General features: G+C 40.8%; 1 protein-coding gene across 1 annotated transcript in view; it reads left to right on the top strand.

Annotated features, from left to right (window-relative positions):
- LOC127382866 (1-phosphatidylinositol 4,5-bisphosphate phosphodiesterase beta-4-like) overlaps window positions 1-19,326 on the top strand; it is a 290,239-nt gene extending 270,913 nt beyond the window's left edge. The window contains 6 exon segments of the mRNA XM_051615011.1: window positions 2,483-2,658; window positions 7,313-7,414; window positions 9,180-9,237; window positions 9,658-9,744; window positions 11,857-11,893; window positions 17,544-19,326. Of these exon segments, the coding sequence (XP_051470971.1) occupies window positions 2,483-2,658; window positions 7,313-7,414; window positions 9,180-9,237; window positions 9,658-9,744; window positions 11,857-11,893; window positions 17,544-17,632 (549 nt within the window). The 3' untranslated portion in view covers window positions 17,633-19,326.
- The last annotated feature ends 3,443 nt before the right edge of the window (window positions 19,327-22,769 follow it).

Consider the following 22,769-nt stretch of genomic DNA (forward strand, 5'->3'; position numbering starts at 1 on the left):
CACCCTTAGATAAAAACTTGTTTTATGAGAAGCTGTGCCAGCTTATTAGACTGCATGCTGATTTTGAAATTAATAGCACATCACTAGCACATCTGTCCATGACAGAAGCAGTTTTTTTAATTATTCTTGTTTCCTATCTTCTTGGATTAAATGCTTAAAGAACTGCCACGTGTAAGTCTCCTCGCAGGTTTCTTCATGATCCTTATTTGTTCCTTCCAACTCTGAGTATTCTCTGGTTCTGTTGTTCCTTGGTATCAGTGTACTGGAGATACAGGGTTCCTGCCTTTTTGTTTCTCTGTAGTGTATTAAATTAGCCATTTAAAAACAATTACCACGTTACTCATTTGCAATGGGCCTATGAGTCTTTGTTTCTCTTCATTTGTTTCACTAAGTCATGACTCTTTGCTTATGCTTCCTGGGTCACATAATAGCATTTATCTTTTTATAATATAAATACTTTCTAACATTCTGATCATGGAAGTTTTCTGAGTGTGTGGACCCCTAATGCTGTGGTCCCAACCACACCCAGATACTCTGGACTTCAGATCTACACATATCTTTTTTTCTCCAACTCGTGGATGGAGGTGACTCCACCTGGAAATTCTACATTGAATATAAATAAATAAGGAATGGGTTTTCCCAAGAACTCCAGCCATGACTTAGTTTTAGCTCCCCTGAAGTCCACTCTTAAGTCTCCCTAAGGGTTGATGAGGGGTTGATAAGGGGTTGATGACACTATTGAGAGGAGATTCATTCAATCTTACTGAAGTGTCTGGTTGCTTGAGACCCTGCACATGTGAGAGGCATCTCCAGACAGTGTTTAGGTGTGATAAATCCTGCTTTGAAAGTGTTCACCTATTCTCATCAGTAGTACAAGGAGCTTGGACTGAACTTGGTCTTAAGTGTGTTAGGTGTGTGCCAGAGGTGAGCTTGAGTGTGCCACTCAACCTTGCAAAAATTCCATCTGAAAATTGAGTGTCTCCTTCTCATCAAGATCCACACGTTTATTCTGAGCCATTTGAAAACTGAATCATCATGTTTTTCTGGCTCTCAAGGCAGTACTGCCTTATGAACATCTTATTAAAGAGACTACTCACACTAACTGCTTTGCATCCTTCAATGTCTTTATCACTTCATAGTTGATAGGCTCTGCCTTAGTAGCACATTTACCCATGTGCACGAAAGAGGCATGGCTCATTTTCCTGGAGGTACACTCACTCTTAAGCACCCTAATGAATTAGGCCTACATTAGTCATCTGGATCTCCTGCCTCAAAATGCTTTTTTTTTTTTTCCTGACAGCTGCAGAAAACTCCAGGTAGCTCTCTGTCAGCACTTTCTGCCTCCGATCCTATCTGGTTTGATATGGGACCAGTATTTTAACTATACTTAAATGCAACTCTGACTTTCAGGTAGTGGTAGTCACCCTGATCTGTTACAAAATTACTGTTTCTGAAGGGAGACTGGGGTCTTTAAGGTCCCCTCTCCTTTCACCATCATCAGTGTGTGCAGGAGAGTCTGTTCTGCGTTGCACAGAGCCCTCGACATCTAAAATGCTAGCATGAGTTTCTGACTTTCTGAGGAATATGGTGGCAATTTTTTATTTGAAGAAAAACATTTCATTTTCATAGATGACCTAATTGCTATTAGTTACCATAGTAGCAGTTGAAATGACTACCTGAAAATAGGTTTATTGTGAGGCTTATTTTGTGTACCATTTACGGAAAAGACGGATAGCTTGTCAAAATACCAAAGATAATTACTAAATATAATAAAATATATATTTCTATTAGTTTCTCTTCTAAATCATTGAGTGCAATATATTATTATAATAATAAATTTGGTGGTTTAGACTTCTTCATATTGTTTCTTGGGAACTTTCCAAAACTTTAATCTCATTATCCTTGTGAGTCTTAGGAGATAAGTAAGAGAAGAATACTTGTCAGATTCCCAGCTGACTTAGTGAATATAAACCAAAGATACGTAGCTCATCTTCAGATACAGGTTGTCTTAAATACAGGATTCCTCTGTAAACTGACTGCGTCTTTAAAATTGCCCCCACAAAATCAAAGACTGTATTTAAGCCCTCAGTGAAATCCAGCTCACTAGATATTTTTTTCCACTGTTGATTTCAGTACTTTTAATTTATTTTTTTTCTTGGCAACTGAAACTGTAAAACTGTTTTATTATTAACTCACTGTTAGGGAAGGTTTTAAAATAACAGTAGTACAGTCAAGAGCATAAATGCAGCCAGTTTGTTCAGGGCATTTTAGATAACGGAATCCTAATAGTAAGGTTTTGGTTTACACCTGTTTTTATAATGCATGGTAGTGTCCTGAAGCAGCTTCATTTGTGTAACTTCATTTTTTGCATTCCTTATAGTGCTTTTGTGTGGTTGTCTTTATATCATCTTCAATAGCAGTAGTAGTTGATCTCCTAGCCTAGCTGAAAACCTCTTGCAAAGCTGCTGCTCCTTCTCTACAGGTCAAAGAGATTGTGGCACAGCACACTAAGGAGTGGTCTGAGATGATCAATACGCACAGTGCGGAAGAGCAGGAAATCCGGGATTTACACTTGAACCAACAGTGTGAACTACTGAAGAAACTGCTGATAAACGCTCACGAACAACAAACCCAGCAGCTAAAATTTTCACATGACAGGTGAGCAGGGCAGTGCTACCTGATAATGAGGTCTTGGTTTGTGTCTGCTTTGTAGAATGTTTTAGTTTCTTGTGTTAGTAGCTCTCAAGTGCTGTCAAAGGTGCTGGGCTGTTTGCATGATGGAAGTAAAAGAAGTGATAATACAAGGTTGAGATAGATGCAGGAATGGACTTCCTAGCTGGGTTAGAGTATATGAACTCCTTCAAGGCAGCAGATGTGATGAACCAGTGGTAGTTTTTATCGACTGTGGATGCTTAGACTTTACCCAGGAACTTCAATTCCTAAGTTGAAAACTGAGAAGTGTTGAATATAGAAATACTGTTTGTAGTTGATGACAGTTGCAGATGTGTGGGTGTCTAGCACTGGTGATTATAAGAAAGATCTATGAAAAGTATGATCATAAAAACAACGGGTAGCAGGATAAGCTACATTAGACTGATGCATTGTCTTTATACGATATCCTGTTGTAATCACTGAGAATACAGAAGACATTGCGTGACACCACTGTCTTGTTGCTTTTGCAATTAACCATCCTGACTATCCGAAAAAATAAAATTAAATATACATTGTATCCACAGTGGTAAAAATGCAGTAAGGAGAGGAATAATTTTTTATGCTATGATATATTATGGAAACAGCCTATAAGCGTATGAATGGAAAATGTGTATGTACATACATTCATATGTAATTGTCTTCAGCATGTTTCACATAAAAAGCATGGTGGATAAATAAATCACATTTGAAGAAGGAATTGAAATGATTTTTTAAATTCCTGAGTGAAAAAACAGCTTATCTTTGCATCAGACAGAACACATGCTGGGACCTGCAAGCTTTCCATCCAACAGAGAATTGTCCCAGCAAAAGGCTTTTAGTGAGCTCATCTTTATGTTAATCTCTGTGTTAACCCTTCTATTCGAGCTGTCCTGTAATACATACCTCATCAGAAATGAAGTCCAAAAATGGTTAAATTGTACTACAAATGCATCATTCAAAAGATAGTAGCTAGAGGAAGGTGCAGTCCTTGGTACTGTATCTCTAAATTGTACCTGGCTTCATCAGCCCAGAGAAATCTCATATTTTATTTTATTTTTTTAAGAGTCTTGCTTTCTGTCCTATTTGAAATTCACTACAATGCTTAGAAGATGATTTACTAATATATAACTTGTGAAAGAAAAGTTTTGGTTTCTGTACACATTTCATTATTCTAGCTTCAATAAAGGCTATTGTAGCCAGCTATTCTATCTACACTAGGGCAAGGTTTACATTTTTTAAAGCTTTTTTATCATAATTTTTGGCTTTAGCATTTCTGTATTTCTATGTTGTTTTAACAGCCCTATATTGTTTCTTGTAAACGGCTCTTATATTCTTAGTAATGGCTCTTGCTCTCTTACTAGAAGTCATTTGTGTTCAGTCCATGTATTGTTCTGCTTTCAGAGCTACTAAGAACCAGACCTCAAAATCTACATCCTGATAAAACACTGAGAAATTTTTCTTCACAGCTGTCCGAGGAGTCACAACCTTCAATTTTTTTTCTGCTTTATTCATTGCAAATCGTGTGTGTTTCTGCTTATTTGGGAATTTGTGTGTAATCCCTATATGTGCAGGCTGGGGACTTTCCTGTTTAAAACAAATTTAAGACTGTGGGAATCTATGAATGTTTCAGAAGAATTTGGAATGTGAAATACTGAAATGTTTATAATAATGCCCCGAAGAGACTTTGCACTTAACCATTTGTAAGATTCTGTAGGCATTTGTGTGTAGGCATACGTTTGCATGTATTTGTGTGGGTGTAGGCAATAATCAAGAGACAACTTGAGTAACTGTAGGGGAAAAAAGGCTGTATCTGTGAGCGGGGTGGGAGGTGGACCATGGTCTCAGCATGCTTGTTCTCTGTGAGCAGAGGTAATGAGTTAGCTGTCACAGCAGAGGACACAAGCTTAGTAGGAAAGATCAGGAATCTGAAATGATGTCGTTATCTGCTGTAGGGTAGATACTTTTCCCTCCATGTGCAGTACAAAAAGCAATTACAGTTTGTGCTTTGAACTAATTTAAAAACAAAGCAGAAGACAGCAGATACTACTAAAAATCTGAAGGTTATTCAACTCCAGGGTGCTGTGCCTCCTGCATTCCCAGACTGGGTTAGCTTGACTGACTGGGATGTAGTGAGCTTGCAGCAGTTCAGAAGTTGGGGACATGAAGCTGTTATTCACAAGTCTTATATACTCCAGATAAAATAACATAAGTTAGATGCATTTGTGGCTTGTTAGGGTTTTTTTGGGGGGGTTATTTCTTTATTTTATTGGGGTTTCTTTTTTTTGGTGGGGTTGTTGTTTGGGGGGTTTTGTGGGGTTTTTTTAATAGATGAGTTTTCTAGTCATTCAAACAATACTGGTGACATAAAATAACATGTTAATGCACTTTAATGTCATCTAAGTATATGCATAAATTCCAAGGATAGACTTACATGTTTAATGTATCCCTTTAAAAGGCATGTTTGTAGAGAATTCCAGAGTTGCAGTCAGTATGATACAGCAGGAATTCAGTAGTTAAATCTTGCTGTTCATATGCCATGTTTTTCAGAATCCTTGTTTTCTTTACCATCCTGGCTTATCTCCTTCGTCCAGTTATCTCAGGTGACAGGTGTCACCACCCCTGCTGGGTAGGAGGGAGTTCTCTGGTGGTGGTGGAGCACTGCCAAGCCACCACGGGCTAAACTTGAGACCCAGTGTGAAGCCCCCACACCAGGCAGTTGGGCAGTGAACTGGCACAAGAACTTTAGCCCCATCTTTGGGAAGCTCTGTTTTGAAGCAGGGAGTGCTGCCTGCAAGTGCTTCATTGTGATTTAAAAGGATGATAAGATATTTTCATTTCTTCTGTTAATAATACTTTTTAACCTCTTGTAAAAAGTGAAAACCTAACACACCCAAAAAGACCCAACAGAGCAACTCAGAGCTAGGTTATAGTTTGCAGAATGGAGACACAGTTGCATACAGATGTGTTGGCTCTTTCAGTCATATCCATGGCCAAAGCCTCATTTTGAAATCACCAGTGATGCACAGTAGTCCTCTAATCCTCTTAACTTCGTTCACTCTAAAATTGTATCTGATGCAAATAGGCTAAATCAATTTGAACACCTACACTCCACTTTTTTCATGCCTTTGAGCACAGTAATAAAATAAATAATTTCAGTACTGCTCTTAAGAGAGTGTCCCTGAAAATTACTTTAAATCCAGTATAGAAAATAGAAGATTTTATTTGGAGAAAGGAATGTTGGAATTAATTGTGATTTTGCCACAACATTTTTTTAGAACACAGTCTAATTTTTGCTGTGATACTATTGCTTTTAAATCTGTATTCAGGAAATGTTTCTCACCTTATGCATTCTTGGAGGAAAAAAAAATACACTGCATTTCTCAAATAAAAACATTAAGCTGTGGAAAATGTAAGTTGTGGAACAAAGTTTACTCATGCTACTTAATTATTAATGTAGTTTAGAGATGAAAGAAAGCTAAATAAGATTCAGTGACATTTCATTAATTTAAGCACTGTTCTGTGCCACACTCCTCCTATTCTGTGCATATAAAATACTTAGAATTTTGGCTTAATAAGCACAATGATTGTTTAACGCTCGACTTAAGATCATGGCCAGAAAAAGACACTAAGGCACTGCTTTGGTTTACAGCGTGTAACTTTTAGATGTTTATGCACTACTGGGGACTTGACAATTCATTATTTGCTGCCTGATTTCCATATATCATTCCTGTTTAAATAAGCGCTTGAGACCAGGAGCTGCAAATACTGGAATGCTAAGCAGGCAGAAAGCAAGAGCTGGCCTTTTGGGACAGCACTTTTGGAGTCTGACTGGCTTACCCTGAGTGACAAAAAGCCTTCTGCTCACCCACAGCTCATAAGCCATTTCTGTAAGTCATCATCTGTGGCATTGCTCCCAACAAAAAATCACAATCCCCTTTTCTTTTTAAAACAACAGGATATTTATTCACTTATTTTCTGTTTTCCTACTACACTGAAGAGGTTTTCCACCTCCTGAGTCAAACCCCAGCACTCAGGACATTACACCTGAAAAGTGATTGCCACCCTCCTGTTAAAGCTGTCTTGTGTCACACAAAAGGCTACAAGGTTCATGGGGCCAGAAGGAGAAACCAAACACAAGGCTGGCCATGCTTTTAATCACAGGGTTCTATTCAGGCCCAAAGCAGAAGTCTTAACAGGAAGTTGGGCAGTTCGTACCACAGCTAGCAAATATTCTGGGTACTCACATTGCAATCATGTTCTGAGTGCAGGATTTGTAAATTTTGTAGGCAGTTTTAAAAGACAAATTGCCTTTTCTTAATAGCTGATAGTACCTCAGACTTGGACAACTCATATGCTAGGGAGAAAATGAGTATTTTATACCCTTTTGTAAGATTCAAAGTATAAAAATGCTTCAAACTGATCTTTCAGATTATGTGCTCTGCAACAAATGCAGATTTCTGAATGCTTGCTCAAATTGTATACCATCTACCCAGAGGATTTGTTCTTTCCTCTTCCTTAATGCTTCAAGGACTAAATTAACCACAGTGTAGAGTAGTATTAGGAAGCCAACCTCAACAACAGTTGCATCTAGGCATTAATTACTTTGTTTGGTTTTACCTAGGGAAAGCAAGGAAATGCGTGCTAACCAGGCTAAAATATCTATGGAGAATAGCAAAGCCATAAGCCAAGACAAATCTATCAAAAATAAAGCTGAAAGAGAGAGGTAAGTACCAGATCTCCCTTCTTGAGATGGGAAGAATGCCATCAAAGGCTGACAGGTGAAGTCGTGGATTAATTCTATTAAAACCATGGTTTTATCTGTGGAAACAATGTTTAATGTTTGTGCTGAATGTATTTTTAGATGACCATTTTAGGAAAAATGTTGCTTGTCTTGTATTTAGCCATTTCATAAAAGTAATGCCGTGATCAGGGGAACAAAAAGGTTCTTCATACTCATCAGCTGTGACTGGCAGGTGTAGATCTACTCACACTATTAAATTGAAACACATGTAAGAGTTTTAATGATTGCAGTTAAAATGCTCTTGCTTTTTAAATGAAATGGGGGCCTTTTCGGACTCAGATGGAGTCTAAGGTTTGGTTCCAGTTGGAGTGAGAATAAATGGAGAGGCAGTATCACACACAATGTGGTGCCAAAGAAAGGCTTTCTCCCTCATCAGTTGCTAACATGGAGAGGTGGAACAGAGGAAGGATTGCTAAAAGTGATGATAGTCAGCAGAGAAGGGGGGTAGAAAATAGGAGTGAAGGAGCAGGAGATGTACTCCACAACATTGAGCACACATGTTGCTTCTCCACTCTTGAGCAGAACTGCAGCTCTGTCCCTTGTTTTGTGCTGTCATTGGAGGCCTGGCCAGCATCCAGGCTCTGCAAACCAAGGGCACCACTGCATTTGGGAAACTGGGTTATTCACAGCACGTTTGGGACTAACAGCATTAATTGACTTAGGAGACTAGAGAGACACTTGCCAGTACCAGCTACTGTGACTTTTTGGAGGATTGAGCTGCATTCTAAGTTTCTTCTATTTATCCTAAAACTCTCCAAATAGATAAAAGCAGACACTCCATGATGATGTCTCATAAGCCTTCTGGATTTCCACTTCACTTTGGGCTTGCCATCTGGCTCATTCTTTCCTCTTTTACATTCCTTCCTTGGCGCTGGGCTGTTTTGATCAAAAGGCTTGAACTTGTTCCTGCTGAACAAAGTCTCTTGAGTGTTACAGATTCCTGGCACATCAGGAAGATGAGTTATTGGAGCTATCGGAAACTGTGTGCTTAGTTAATGTTAATACCTCCACTAATGCCTCTGAGATAAATCTGTTCCCAGATTTGAAAGCAGGCTGAATGCAGTTCCGGTTTTCAGGCTTTGCAGCTGGTTGATTTGGCTCTTTGAACTGTTTTGGTGTATTTCATGACAGCAATTTTGGGAATAGACACTTTTCACTTAGGTATTTTATGTCAATTTTAATTGTATACTTAACCTTTTTGCTTAAATAACAGCTTTAAGAACCTTACAGCATTGGTAAGCTGTAACTTATGATCATCAGATGATATTTCTATTACCACTGTTAAGAGATGTCACACTTTTTGATATACCGAAATAAATTGAGAGCAGAGTGCAGTAGAGGATACACAAATTAATTAATTAATGTTCTACACAAATTAATTAATTAATGTTCTGTCCACCACTCTTGAGTAAGGGAAAAAGCAAACTTTCTTCATAACTTCATTTGCTGAACATCTAGTCATGGTCCTTTTTTTCAGGTCTTTGATTGTACTGTCAATGTACTTGGAAACCTTTAAGTGTAAAAGTGCATAGCCAGAGGAGTGTACAATTTGCCATTAGTCCCACATGGTACAGATAATCAGATACCAAAATATACCTTACAAGTTTGTGATGATTCTTTCTGTTCTTGCTTTTGAGTTTCTTTTTTTTCCAATGAGTCTTCATGGACAACGTTTGCATTTTTTTAGGCGAGTCAGAGAACTGAACAGCAGCAACACAAAAAAGTTCCTGGAAGAGAGAAAAAGGGTAACTATAACCTTGACAAAGTCACTGGGCACTGTTTCTGGATATTCCTTTTAATTTCCCTGTGTTGAGAATCCATCTCTAGTAAAGAAACATGTTTGTCCTTTCTTTGTTCCACATAATTGTAGTGTGAAAAATCTAACATCTACATAAAAGGAAGCTATTTAAAATTCACACTATTACTATTCATTGTTGTGTTTGCTGCTTTTATGTAATAAATATTTTATATGCAATGTATATAACAGAAATATATTATTAATAGCTCTTCTTAAGATTGGGTAATAAAATAGGCCTCCTGTTGATGTTTTGAACCATGAAATGGGGCAAGACTGTATGTATGTATGTAGATGTTTCAAAAAAATTTTTATTTTGCTTGTTAATAATATATTACATTTCCCCCCAATTATTTTCTCATGCTTGCAGCTGGCAATGAAGCAGTCAAAAGAAATGGATCAGTTGAAAAAAGTTCAGCTTGAGCATTTAGAAGTCTTGGAGAAACAAAATGAGCAGGTATCTTACTTTAAAGGCTTTAAAGAAAAGCAAGCTAGTGAAAACAGTAACCAAAATCAGGCTGAGTAGAATGCTGCTGGATGTAAGTCATTACCAGACTTGGGAAAATGACCTTGTTTGGGTCACTTACCTACTTTGGGAGTTAAAATGAAGAGGTGAGGTGACTTAAATAATGATACAGAACCAGATTTGTTTCAGATAAGCATGTGAAAGCTTGACTGCTTAGGCAGAGTCCATTCTTTCAGCTGTTCAGCCACACTGATACTCATTAGTCAGATATGACAGTCATAAAAGGCCCAGCATATCCATTTTAATTACTTCCAAAACGTACCTCAAGTAAATATCTTTCCTTCATTTGGGGACTTAAATTTATAGTGCTGATGGGAAAATAGAGGTGAAACGTGCACAGAGCATTTCAGAACTGAGACAGTATAGACTGAATTTTAGAGATGTAGTAGCATGGGGAGTTTTATCGGTACTAGTACACCCTTTCCTAATTAAAATACTTTATTATTTTCTGCTAGTTTATAAGCTTTTTTTTTTTTTTTTTTTAATTGAAAAACTACTTGGCAAGGAAGGGAGAATCCTCATCTTATTTCTGGTAGAAGCAATGCTGTGTTCTGCAGTTCCCTTCCTCAAAGCTTGAGCCAGCAGAGCTGTAATAATTGCAGAGACTTGGAATACTGCACTCACACAAATATAAACTGCAAGGGGAATATACCCAGCAGTTCAGTGAGCTGAGAGAGAAAGGGGTGCATTTCATACCCCTTGCTGTCAAGGGCAATGTACTTCTTTTTTAGCAAATGTTCAGAACTTGAACTCTCTGGCAGACATTACAATACAAATTGAAGCCATCTTGCAGGGCAAGAGGGAACAGTACACACAAGTCAAGTACTTCCACTGTCAGGAAAGAGTCCTGCAGCCCCAAAAGCTGCAGCCTGGGGAGCTTCTAGGGGAGTGACAGCATGTAGGATCCCAGGCAGCTGCTAGCACTGAGCCCCAGCCACCACACCTCTGTCTTCTGATGGCTCCACCTCCCTTCTAGACAACAGCTAAGGTTCCTGGTCTGTTCCCTCACAGGGTTTCTGTAGATGCCATCCCCAAGAATCAGCACAAATGGATGTGTTAGTCAGTCTGCTTCAAGCCTGACCTGCACCTAACCAAAAGGCAGGAGGGGCCAGTAACTGCGGGAGGCCGCTGGGCTGCTGCTGATCTGCAGAGAACAGGATGGAGAAATCCCTGTAAACTGTGCTAAATGAGAACAAATTATGGGTTTGATCCAGAGAGAGGTGTTATCAGCAGTTTCTTTTCATCGGCTTCAGAGGGCTTTGGATTCATTTAATAAAACACATAAGGACAAGAGGGAATGATTATAGTTGTGCTTTTTACTACAGCGCAATAAACAAGTTGTGCATGAGGGAGGGAGGTTGCTGGAAACTACATGTGAGTCAATTAAAGGAGTCACCTCTTTCAGCCATTAGAAAATTCCCTCACCTGGGGTTACAGCTGTCGCTGCTGAGAAATAGTAACAGCCTACATGAGCTTGCTCATACTCCGTTTCAGGCAGAGATGGAGGCAGCTTAAATAATCCGTGATTACATGGAATAAGGTCATCAGGAAGCTATCGCTTCTGTGTGAGCACATGGCAGCCTCCACCACAGGGGTAGTCCTTAACAGCTTTATAACTCAGTCTGATTTGATCCATCAGAGCATACATTTTCATACCTGCTGTTTTGACCACCTTCTTTTAGCCCCAGAAGTGCACTAGTGCAAACCCCCAGCTGGGTCTGGTTTTGTTGTTACACACATTGGTGTTTGAAAGCTGGTTGGATCAAAACAAAGGTGGTATTTGTTTAATGAGCATTTCAAAACATGATTATTTTTTTTCCTGATCAAACAGAAGAAAAAAATTTTTCATACAAATATACAGTGTGGAAAAGTAGAATTATGGGTGGAAACAGCCTTCAGTACAAACTGTTATGTATTTAAATTTGTTTTGTTTTATGTATGTTTTTCTTGCATTAATTTTTCAGTCTCACTTCAGTTTTCATTCATTTAATTTGCTTCTTGTTGTATTACTCAATTTTGACATTATTATTTTTGTACAAACAGCTTTTGAAATCCTGTCATGCAGTGTCTCAAACACAAGGTAGGATGGACGTATAATAAGCAAACTATTATTTCAGTGTGTTTTCCTTCTAAATTAAATCATTATCATTGGAGCCTTCCTTGTAAATGCAACCATTGGGAAGTACCATTGACATAGTGAACACAGTGTTAATCTTGTTTGCACACAGATATTTGAGCCTGACACAATATTAGCAGTATTTTGTGCTGTAGCATCTCAAATGCAGATGCATACGAACATTGATGCACAGAGGAGGTACTTAGAGATGAATTTGTATTGTACATTACCTGTCCTTACTGAAAGTTATGATTACAGTTCTAAACTGTGTCTGGGAGAAGGCCTATTGATCATAAAAAAACTATTTTAGTGTTAATATACCTATGATTAAGTGCTGATGCTGATAGTCAGACAAAGGGTATCCACATATATTAGTATGGTAATAAAATAAGTAATTCCACACTAAGAATAGCAAAATGTAGAGTAGATGGCTAGAAATAGCTTTATAGTGTCAAAAGAGGAGAGGCTTCCAGTGCTTTAAAATTCACTTAAAAATCCAACACACATTACTGCTGTATGGGCTGCTATATGAGACACCTGACCTGATGGTGGCAGGTGAGATGCACCTGTCACAGAGGGGGAAAAGGCTTTTGGGGCAGGACTTAGCAGGGCTCATTGAGAGAGCTTGAAACTAGATGTGAAGGGGGAAGGGGAGAAAACTGGGTCTGTTAGGGACAAGCCCAAGAGGAACATACCAGGGCCTGAAGGAGGTGGTCTAAGAAGGATTTGGTCCCACCAGTGTGCTCTGCTTGTTTCCTGAAATGCCTGTACACCGATGCACACAGCATGGGGAATAAACAGGAAGAGTTAGAGGTCTGTGTGCGGTCTAAGGATTATGATCTGGTAGCAATAACAGAGACATGGTGGGACAGCTCACACGACTGGAATGTGGCCATGGACGGCTATGGGCTTTTCAGGAAAGATTGGTCGGTGAAGCGAGGTGGTGGAGTTGCTCTTTATGTGAGAGAGCAACTAGAATGTATTGAGTTTTGTACAGGGGCTGATGAGGGGCAAGTTGAAAGTCTGTGGGTAAGAATTAAAGGGCAGGGTGGTATGGGTGATACAGTTGTGGGAGTCTACTACAGACCTCCTGATCAAGATGAGGAAATTGATGAGGCTTTCTACAGGCAGCTGAAAGCAGCCTCACAACTACAGTCCTTGGTCCTCATGGGAGATTTTAATTATCCCAATATCTGCTGGAAGACTTACACAGCCAGCCTTTCACAGTCTAGGAGGTTCCTCCAATGCATTGATGACAACTTCTTAATGCAAATGGTGGACAAGCCGACTAGAAGAGGAGCGCTGCTGGATCTTGTGCTCACCAACAAGGAGGGCCTTGTTGAAGCAGTGGTGGTCAATGGCAGACTTGGCTGCAGTGACCACGAGATGGTGGAGTTCAGGATCCTGTGTGGGAGGAACAGAATACCCAGCAGGACCAGAACCCTGGACTTCCACAGAGCAAACTTCGGCCTCCTCAATCAATTGTTAAGGGAAGTCCCATGGGACAGGGTGCTAGAAGGTAAAGGGGCTCAAGATAGCTGGTCAACATTCAAGGACCACTTCTTGCAAGCACAGGATCAGTGTGTCCCAATGGGTAGAAAATCTAGTAAGGGAGCTAGGAGACCAGCGTGGTTAAAAAAGGAACTGCTGGGCAAACTCAAGTGGAAAAGGAAAATCTATAGATTATGGAAGGAGGGGCTGGTTACTTGGGAGGAATATAGGACTGTTGTCAGAGAATGTAGGGAGGCAACTAGGAAAGCTAAGGCCTCCTTGGAACTTAACCTTGCAAGTCGGGTTAAGGACAATAGAAAGGGCTTTTTCAAATACATAGCCAACAAAACTAACACCAGAGGCAATATAGGCCCACTGCTGAATGAGGTGGGTGCCCTGGTGACAGAGGATTTAAAGAAGGCAGAGGTGCTGAATGCCTTCTTTGCCTCTGTCTTTACTCCTGCAGGCTTTCCCCATGAGCCCCAGTTTCATATAGCCCCAGTAGAAGTCAAGATAAAGGAGGAGTTTGCCCAGGTAGATGAGGATTGGGTTAGGGATCAGTTGCGTAATCTGGACATCCATAAATCGATGGGTCCGGGTGAAATGCATCCAAGGGTGCTGAGGGAGCTGGCGGAGGTCATTGCTAGGCCACTCTCCATCATCTTCGGTAAGTCATGGGTAACAGGAGAGGTGCCTGAGGACTGGAGGATAGCAAATGTCACTCCAGTCTACAAGAAGGGCAAGAAGGAGGACCCGGGTAACTATAGACCGGTCAGCCTCACCTCCATCCCTGGAAAGGTGATGGAACAACTTGTCCTTGGCACTATCTCTAGGCATATCAAGGACATGGGGGTCATCAAGAGCGGTCAACATGGTTTTACCAAGGGTAAGTCATGTTTGACTAACCTTATAGCCTTCTATGAGGAAATTACTAGGTGGATAGATGATGGTAGAGCGGTAGATGTGGTCTATCTTGATTTCAGTAAAGCATTTGACACCGTCTCCCACAGCATCCTTGTAGATAAGTTGATCAAGTATGGGTTTGATGATCAGGCAGTGAGGTGGATCAAGAACTGGTTGAAAGGTAGAAGTCAGAGAGTTGTAGTCAATGGGGCAGAATCTAGTTGGAGGCCTGTGACTAGTGGAGTCCCTCAGGGGTCAGTACTGGGACCGGTGTTGTTCAACATCTTCATCACCGACCTGGATGAGGGTACAGAATGTACCCTCAGCAAGTTTGCTGATGACACCAAGCTAGGAGGAGTGGCTGACACACCAGAAGGCTGTGCTGCCATTCAGAGAGACCTAGACAGGCTGGAGACTTGGGCGGGGAAAAACCTGATGAAGTTCAACAAGGGCAAGTGTAGAGTTTTGCCCCTCAGTTCAGGAAGGACAGGGAACTGCTTGAAAGAGTCCAACGCAGAGCCAGAAAGATGATTAAGGGAGTGGAACATCTCCCTTATGAGGAAAGGCTGAGAGAGCTGGGTCTCTTTAGTTTGGAGAAAAGGAGACTGAGGGGTGACCTCATCAATGTTTACAAATACGTAAAGGGTGAGTGTCAAGAAGATGGAGTTAAGCTTTTTTCAGTGATGACCCATGATAGGACAAGGAGTAATGGATACAAATTGGAGTATAGGAGGTTTAAGGTGAATATCAGAAAAAAATTTTTACTGTGAGAGTGACAGAGCACTGGAACAGGCTGGCCAGAGAGGTTGTGGAGTCTTCTTCACTGGAGACATTCAAGACCCGTCTGGACGCCTTCCTGTGTGATGTACTCTAGGTGACCCTGCTCTGGCAGGGGGGTTGGACTAGATGATCTTTCAAGGTCCCTTCCAACCCCTATGATTCTATGATTCTATGATTACAAGCTATGGAAATTATGTGGCTCTGCTTCTGAGACTTCCTAAATAATTGTTACCCACAAGAAATCTATTAACACCTGTCTTACCAAGGGAAATAGTTGTATTAGGCTTAAACATCCCAGTTGTACAGTATTGCCTGATCTGAATTATTTTCTTGAATTGATACCATGCTTGTATCTTACACCACCAAGTCTGACAGCACCTGCATTAACAACATTTATTTATAGACATATAATGAGGGAAAAAAAGCATTCATTAGGTTAGGAAAAAGGTTTTTTCTGCTTCTTTAACTGTATATGTTTGTTAGCCTGTCTTAGATCTCACTAGAGAGCAAGCATATTGACAGCAGGCTCCATGAGCTGCCACTCCATTAATTCACTGCAGCTTCAATGCTGCTCTCCAGAAGGCTCATCTTCAAGTATGGTGCTTGTGTGTTCAGGTCAGAATGCATTGGCTGAGCCAGCCTCAGAGTAGCAAAAAACCAGCACCCTGCTATTATGCTAATGTGTTTTTTGAAACCAAGTTATATATAATACAATTCCGTACACCATATATTGGCATGCAGAGTATTTCTTGGACACTCTGTGCCAGTTGTTAAGTCACAAGCTTAAAACATGAAAGGCATGAGTCACTAAGAAAGGAGCACAGGGTTTTGTTTTATCTGGAATTTCACTTCACATAATTTCAGAAGAGGTTGTACATATTGATTTATTTATTACGTTTCCATATTTTCATATTAAAATTATTTCTTCATTACTTTCAAGGTTTTAACTCATTTAAATTGAGAGTGTTGATTAATTTTTAATCATATTTATGACAGTTGCTTTGCTATTATCATAATTACTTTTTTCCCCCAAGATGATTATGATGATGATGATTATGAAAGTACAGGGCTAGACTTTTTCAAGGAGGAACATATATCACATCTGCACAAACCCACAGTTACCTTGCAATATAAATAGCCACATATCTCATTATTTAGATCTACATCTGCCTGTTTTTGCATATGCAAATATGTGTTTGCACATCCAGAATAGGTAACTCCTGAAGTAGGAGCTTCTGTAACAAAGTTCCCTGTCTAAGCAACATTTACAGCCCTTTGGGGAACATAGCTCACGTAACTCAAGTCCAGTAACCATTCTTCCCTGTGTGACAGACACAAAGCAGTCACACCAAAGAAAATATTAGCTTGCTTTGCCTCTTCCTAAACCTGTCCTAATCCCCAGGAGCTTGATTGTAAAGATGGATGGGTTAGCTTACTCAGAGTCCCTTGTGTTATCTGTTTAAATAACTTCCCAGCTTGAGAGCTCTCAGATAAAATGAAGAGGTGGCGACTCCCAGTTCTTTTAAACTGCAGAGTTTCAAACCAAAGGGCAACTTCTGATCTATAACTGAAACGCAGGAGAAGCAAGAATGTCTGTGAGTATGTGTCTGTGTGAGAGAGAGGGAGGGAATTAAAAAGGAGCTCTCTAAGTAGGGGATTCCCAGGCCAGTTACAATTCCCATACAGTGCTTTCCCTCTGCTTGCAAAGCCCAAGGCATTCTGAGTTTATAACGAGCTCTGGCACACGTTCATTACTGTGTTCTGCACAATGCATCTGGATACAGTGTCAAGTTGATTCAGTGTGTGTAATCCCATGGAGCAAATAGCAGGAGTGAGGTGAAACAATTCATCTGCAATCATAAGGATCTCCAGGCCAGATGGAGGGTGTTTTAAAATAAATATTATTTAGATTATTTTTTTAAATTCTTATTAAAAAATTATTACTTAAAAAAATTTCCCTACTGCAAGGAAGATGTTACACTGCCTAATTTTTGCCATTCATTGTCTTTATGAAAGAAACTAGCGTAGATCACAGATGAACTCTAAACATTTCAGGAAGTAGCACATTGCAGTACTCACCCAACAGTGGAGGAGAAACATACATTCCCAGAGACATTTCCTGCATATCCTATCAGTAGAAACAGTCAGATTGGCATATGCCTAATATCCTCAAAACTGAAGCTTCTTCATTGTAACATTGACTTCTTTAGAAAGTCAAGCCAGGAGTCTTGAAATAGGAGCAGAAATATTTCCCAAGAATTACATCTGATTTTGAAAACAGAATTACATGGGCAGGGAGGGGTGGGGGTAGACTTAGTGTTATTACGTGTATCTTCAGTGTGTTTTGCCTGTATTTCACTCAGACACTATCATATAAAATGTGCTTCATTTTGAACAAAAGGCCTAATGCAGTGCTTCATGCAGTTATTTTGGATTGCAGGCAAAGGAGATGCAGCAGATGGTGAAGCTGGAAGCAGAGATGGATCGCAGGCCAGCAACAGTGGTCTAAAGCCTCAACAAGCAAATTGAAGTTGGAGAAGGCAGCATCCTTAAAATGAGAGCAAAATTCAAAATAACATTGCTGAGGTTGAAAAGTGGGCTTTTTAATTTTGTTTGTTTGCAACATATTAAGTATAGCTACAGACCACCAAGTCTTAAGGTTTGCATTATTCCTTTTTTAACACTGGGCACTGAATTTCCTTTGTTGGGTTTCCATGATGAGATTCTCCTTTGTTGAGAAAAACACTACTCAGAAGATGAAGACAGTTTTTAAACCTAGTCCTGTATTCTTTTCTGTATCTCGCCAGGCAGCTTGCCTGCATCAGAATTACACAATCAGAGCCTTGAAACACAACAGATATTTTTAACATCATCTCAAATGGCAACAAAGCTGTAGTCCTGTTATTTACCGTTTGTGTTCTCACGTGTGATGTATCGTGTAGAAACCCCATGCTGCCAGATCCCAGCAAGCAGCAACTCCTCAGATGCTCAGCACCTGATGTCATCGAGCCCACTGAACTGCACCTGCTGCTGAGGCACCGTCATGATCAGTATAGTAAGGAGCTGAGTTGGGGCAATTTTAAATTATATTTCAGAGTATTTTTTGGGCAGCAGACGGTAGGCAGTTGAAAGCTAACTGCATTTACTCAAAAAGGACAATATGTACAAAGTCATCGGCCAAATTCATCAACTGTAACAGTAACTTGACAGGATATTTCTGCAGTCCAATGATGTCGTTCACAAGTGCCATATCAACTCTATCATGTCTGAAAGAAGCCGGTATCCTGTAATAGTTACTGCAATGGTTAACGTGAGGGAAATACAGTGTATTTGTGCCAAAACTGATCAGTGCTCTAAGGAATGTCGTATTAGGCACTTTAAGAAAAGTTTACATCCTACATTGCTTGTATAGAAATTGCATTTTGATCCTGTTGCTGCAGATCCCAGATACTACAGTTCATTGTAACTTAAAGATTGTTTAAATGGCTTTTGGCAAAAAGTTTGTTACTGTGAAAATGTAAAAAGTATTTATACACTTCAGAATCACAACATTGTAGAAAATCATATCCATGTTGCCACGTGATAAAATTAGTGAACAGAAATGCTAAGAGTATGTTTGCATGTGATACAAATGCTACTAAGACTGTAATGCCTACTATATGACCACAGTCATTCTACTAGCTGGTAAATACTGAATAAGTGTATGGCACAGAATATTGTTTGATTAATTACAAAGACTTTTAGCATAACAAGGTCTCTCTATATATATGTGTGTATATTAATTACGTGGGCATTCTTGATACTTGTAGTAAAATAAAAGTACATAACTAATTTAATTTTACACAAAATATTTATGCAGATTTTCAGAATTTCATATCAGGAATAACCTTTTTATGTCCATTAGGTATAAAACCAATTTGCTAATGTGATAATTTGCATGTTTCCAGTGCTTGCTGTAGTTATATTGCAAAACAATGCATGTAAGCCTTCCACTTGGAATTTGTCCATGCTGCCAATTCAAAGATGACTGCATGGAAAACTGGTAGTTTAGAACAAATCAGATTCCTGATTTCAATGTACTAAGCACCAATTACTTTGTTGTATATGCTTGTACAAACAAATTCTACATATTCCTATAAACAAAATAAAAAGAGATAATTATGTTATTGTCAGTCCTGAGATGAAACTTTCAACTTCTCTAATAAAAACCTTAAAAATTCAAAGCCTTAGTTTTGACTGTAGTGAATTTCAGGGTGGTGGTGGTGGTATTGCTGGCACATTTTTAGTAAGTTGTATTTCCTGTAAAAATGTGCGTAGTGTAAATATATTTATATCACAGCTTATTTAATCAAAGGACTCTTAAGTTATAGAAGAGTTGTGCAGCATTGGCCCTCGCATCACTACAGAACTACCTGAGTACAGTGGAGCAGAGAATGCAACTGAGACAGAGATCAGTGAAGTCTTTAGGTGATTAAGGCAGGATTTTAACTAACTTGAGATGCCTATTCGGAATTCCCATTCTGATGCCACTTAACCTACTGAGGCACCTCCTACTCCTTATGTTCCTAAATTTTTAAAAGACAAGTTCTCAACTGGGAGCAGCTCTTCCTGCTCTCTAAGTGTGCCTCAAAGTGCTAGAAGGAGGTGGGAGCAGCCGTCTTCAGAGCATGCTGGACAGGATTCTGCATTTCCAAAAAAAGCAGATTATTTATTTATTGGTTAAATTAGAAATATCTTCTGAAACACAGCTGGTGGCGACAGTGCTGTGAGCTGGGATTTTACACTGTTACCTGCTGCAATGGTTTTTAGCCAGTAAGGAGAAGCAAATGACAGACTAGGTATGAAGGGAAGTGGATGGTGAAGCGCTAAATGTTGTAAGTTTTCTTAGGCTCACTGGAAACCACTGCCCTACATGTTAACATATTAACTGGAAATGAGGGACTTGGGGTCAGCTCATGTCCCTCTCCAAAGAAAATCAAACCTGCTTGTCATAAGTCCCCGGTGAGTATCCTAGACATCAGGGAATACGTTGGTTTTGGAGGGCTAGAAGATGCTGTCCCCAGCCTCCTTTTGAGCCTGTGCCCACCGCTCAGCCAGTAGCGAGACATTGATGAAGCCAGAGAGAAAACGTGCTGCTGTGAAACAGCCAAGCTGGGTAGCCTCAGCTTCCAGGCTCAGCTGCCAGAACTGTTAACAGATTTCATCCACTGGCAATTTAGCATAAAATGCAGACAGTAATTTGAAATTAAGTGATTAATTTTGTCACCTAGGTATTTTGAAATACTGCTTAAGTAGTATTTGATTCAAAAATTATTTGAAGTTTGGCCGCTAATGTAATGAGGTGAGAATTTCCATTGAGATGAAATAGGCCAATCAATTTGAACATTGATACTGAGTTAAAGCAGTTTAAAATGTCATTCTCTGCTGGGGTGATGGATTCCACTTCACTGAAATTTCATCAGAGGAAGCAGGAGATTCTCCCTCTCTGAATCTCTTCAGATAAATTCAGCACAGCTGCAGTGGGGAGGGTCAGGACACCCTGGCCTCACACACAGCCTTATATTCTTTCACTTCCAGTAATTTGAGGGTTGGTCCTTAACTTGACTCTTTCCAAGTGAGGGTCTGTTTAACCCCCACCCCACTCAAGTACAGTCAAACTGTGTTGCTGGAGACCCAAAATAGCCCTCCAGGGGATTATTTCATTGCTAACTCCACATGCCATTGCCCACAGGCTGTCTGTGAAACCAGTTTTCAGTGGCAGACACATCCCAGAGCCTCTTGGCTGGAAAACCCTGCTGTCAGGGATGCACCGGCCGTGATCCCAGCACTGCAGGCTTGCTCTCACTGCCCTGTGTGCTCCCTGAGAGGAGGCTGGTAAGAATTATTTCTGTTTGGTAGTCTGGGGGTAGCAAGGGGGAGTCAGCCTGCAGAGATACACAGGCAATGTCCACAGCTGGGAATAAGGGTGGGTTGCAATGCTGGATCCAGGTATTCAAATCTGCAGCCATAAATTGGCCCTGGTCACAGTAGTTCAGATCTGCTAATGCTGTAGTAGCTTTCTCAGGTGAGACCTTTCTGCCCTGGTGATTTGTTGGGGGTTACTTGGTGTTAGGAAATCTTAGGCCTTTCCCTTTTTTCTTGTTGTGGAGAGCAGGATAAGCATGGCTCTGCTGGCAGCGAGTGAGGATTGCCACTGAAGACGAAGGGGTTTTGCTGTGCTGTGCAGCTGGTGGGTGCCAGGAGAGCACGGCTGTGTGCCGTGGGGCTCAGGGATGTGGGTCAGCCTTGCCTGAGTGTCTAACACGGCCACTCTCTCCCAGCTGCTCCCTTTAGTACCCTCCTACACAAGCTGGATGCAGGGCCAGCTGCTCAGGATTGTGTATTTATCTGGAGGCTGAGAAGCTACCTGGAAACCTAAAAAAGTTGGAGATTAAATAGAGGGCTAGAGAAGGAAATAGAGACTAGTTAAATACTGAGGTCATGAGTGAAATAGCTCAGGAAACCAGGCATTGAAACCACCACAGAAATAGTTTGTTGCTGTCAAAGAGCCTCATATAGAATTAGAATTATTATTTTTTTCTCTTATATAGTCCTCTGAAATTATCTGCAGGTTAATCCTGTATCACAACTGATGCAGATCTGGCTCTCTTTTGGGGGGCAGGAATGACTCTTTATCATGAAACAGGAGAGAGAGAAAATGAAACAGGAGAGAGAGAAAATGCCAAAAATACATTTAATATAAGAAGGAGAAAAATAATTCCAACTGAATAGTTACAAAAATCAGTATGTTCCTTCAGTATCTGCTTTTATTTTTAAAGAGCTATTTCCTGGCAAGAAACCCCCTCTCTGCGGGTGAGCCCTGAGAGAAAGGGCAATCTAAACTCACCTTGTAATTCCTTGCTTTGACAACCCTGGACAGCTTCCTCCAGTCCTTTTCCTGAGCTAGAAATGCGAATTGCTAGTGAATCGGTGAAATGCCACACGCGCCAGTTAGTTGCTGTTCCTTTGGCTTATTTACGAAGTAAATAAATAACTTAAAACTTGAACCGAACGTCTGTGACAGGAGGTTCCTGTTCCCCGCTGCTCCTGGGACTCGTGGCTCTGAACGGTGCAAATATTCGGATGTGCTCTTCGCCCGGGTCGAGATGGGCTGCGCATTAAAGGACCGTAAAAACTCCTGATGGGAAGCGTAGAAAAAACTTAAGTAATATTTAAGGTCTCATCTGCTGGTAAAAGGGGAAGATGAAAGCCTGGAGCGGCGAGGGCCGAGGCGGAGCTCGGCGGGGGTGGCGGTGGGACCAGAGCCTTCTGCCCCACACGCCCGGGAGGGCTGGCAGCTTCCCCGGGCTGGGAACTCGCCTCCTCCTCCCCGAGACCCCCCGCTGCCCACAAGCCGGGGGGGCCCGTCTCACCCCCTCCGCTCCCAGGTTGAGAGGGAGGAAAAGCAGGCGCCGGTTTCAGCGGGGATGAAGGGGGTTGCCCAGCCCGGGGCGGGCAGGGTGCCGGCAGCCTTCCTTGCCTGCAGGGATGGGGTGTACCTTTCTCCCTGCCTTGCAGCCGCTTCTTTCCTCAAGGCCTAGCCGCAATTCCTGAGCTCCCCAGACCCTGGAGCCGGTCAGGACAAACTCTTCTCTGCTCCCCGGCACAGCTTGCCCGTTTCGCACCT

The sequence above is a fragment of the Apus apus genome, chromosome 3 (assembly GCF_020740795.1).
Source record: "Apus apus isolate bApuApu2 chromosome 3, bApuApu2.pri.cur, whole genome shotgun sequence".
Lineage (NCBI taxonomy): Eukaryota > Metazoa > Chordata > Aves > Apodiformes > Apodidae > Apus > Apus apus.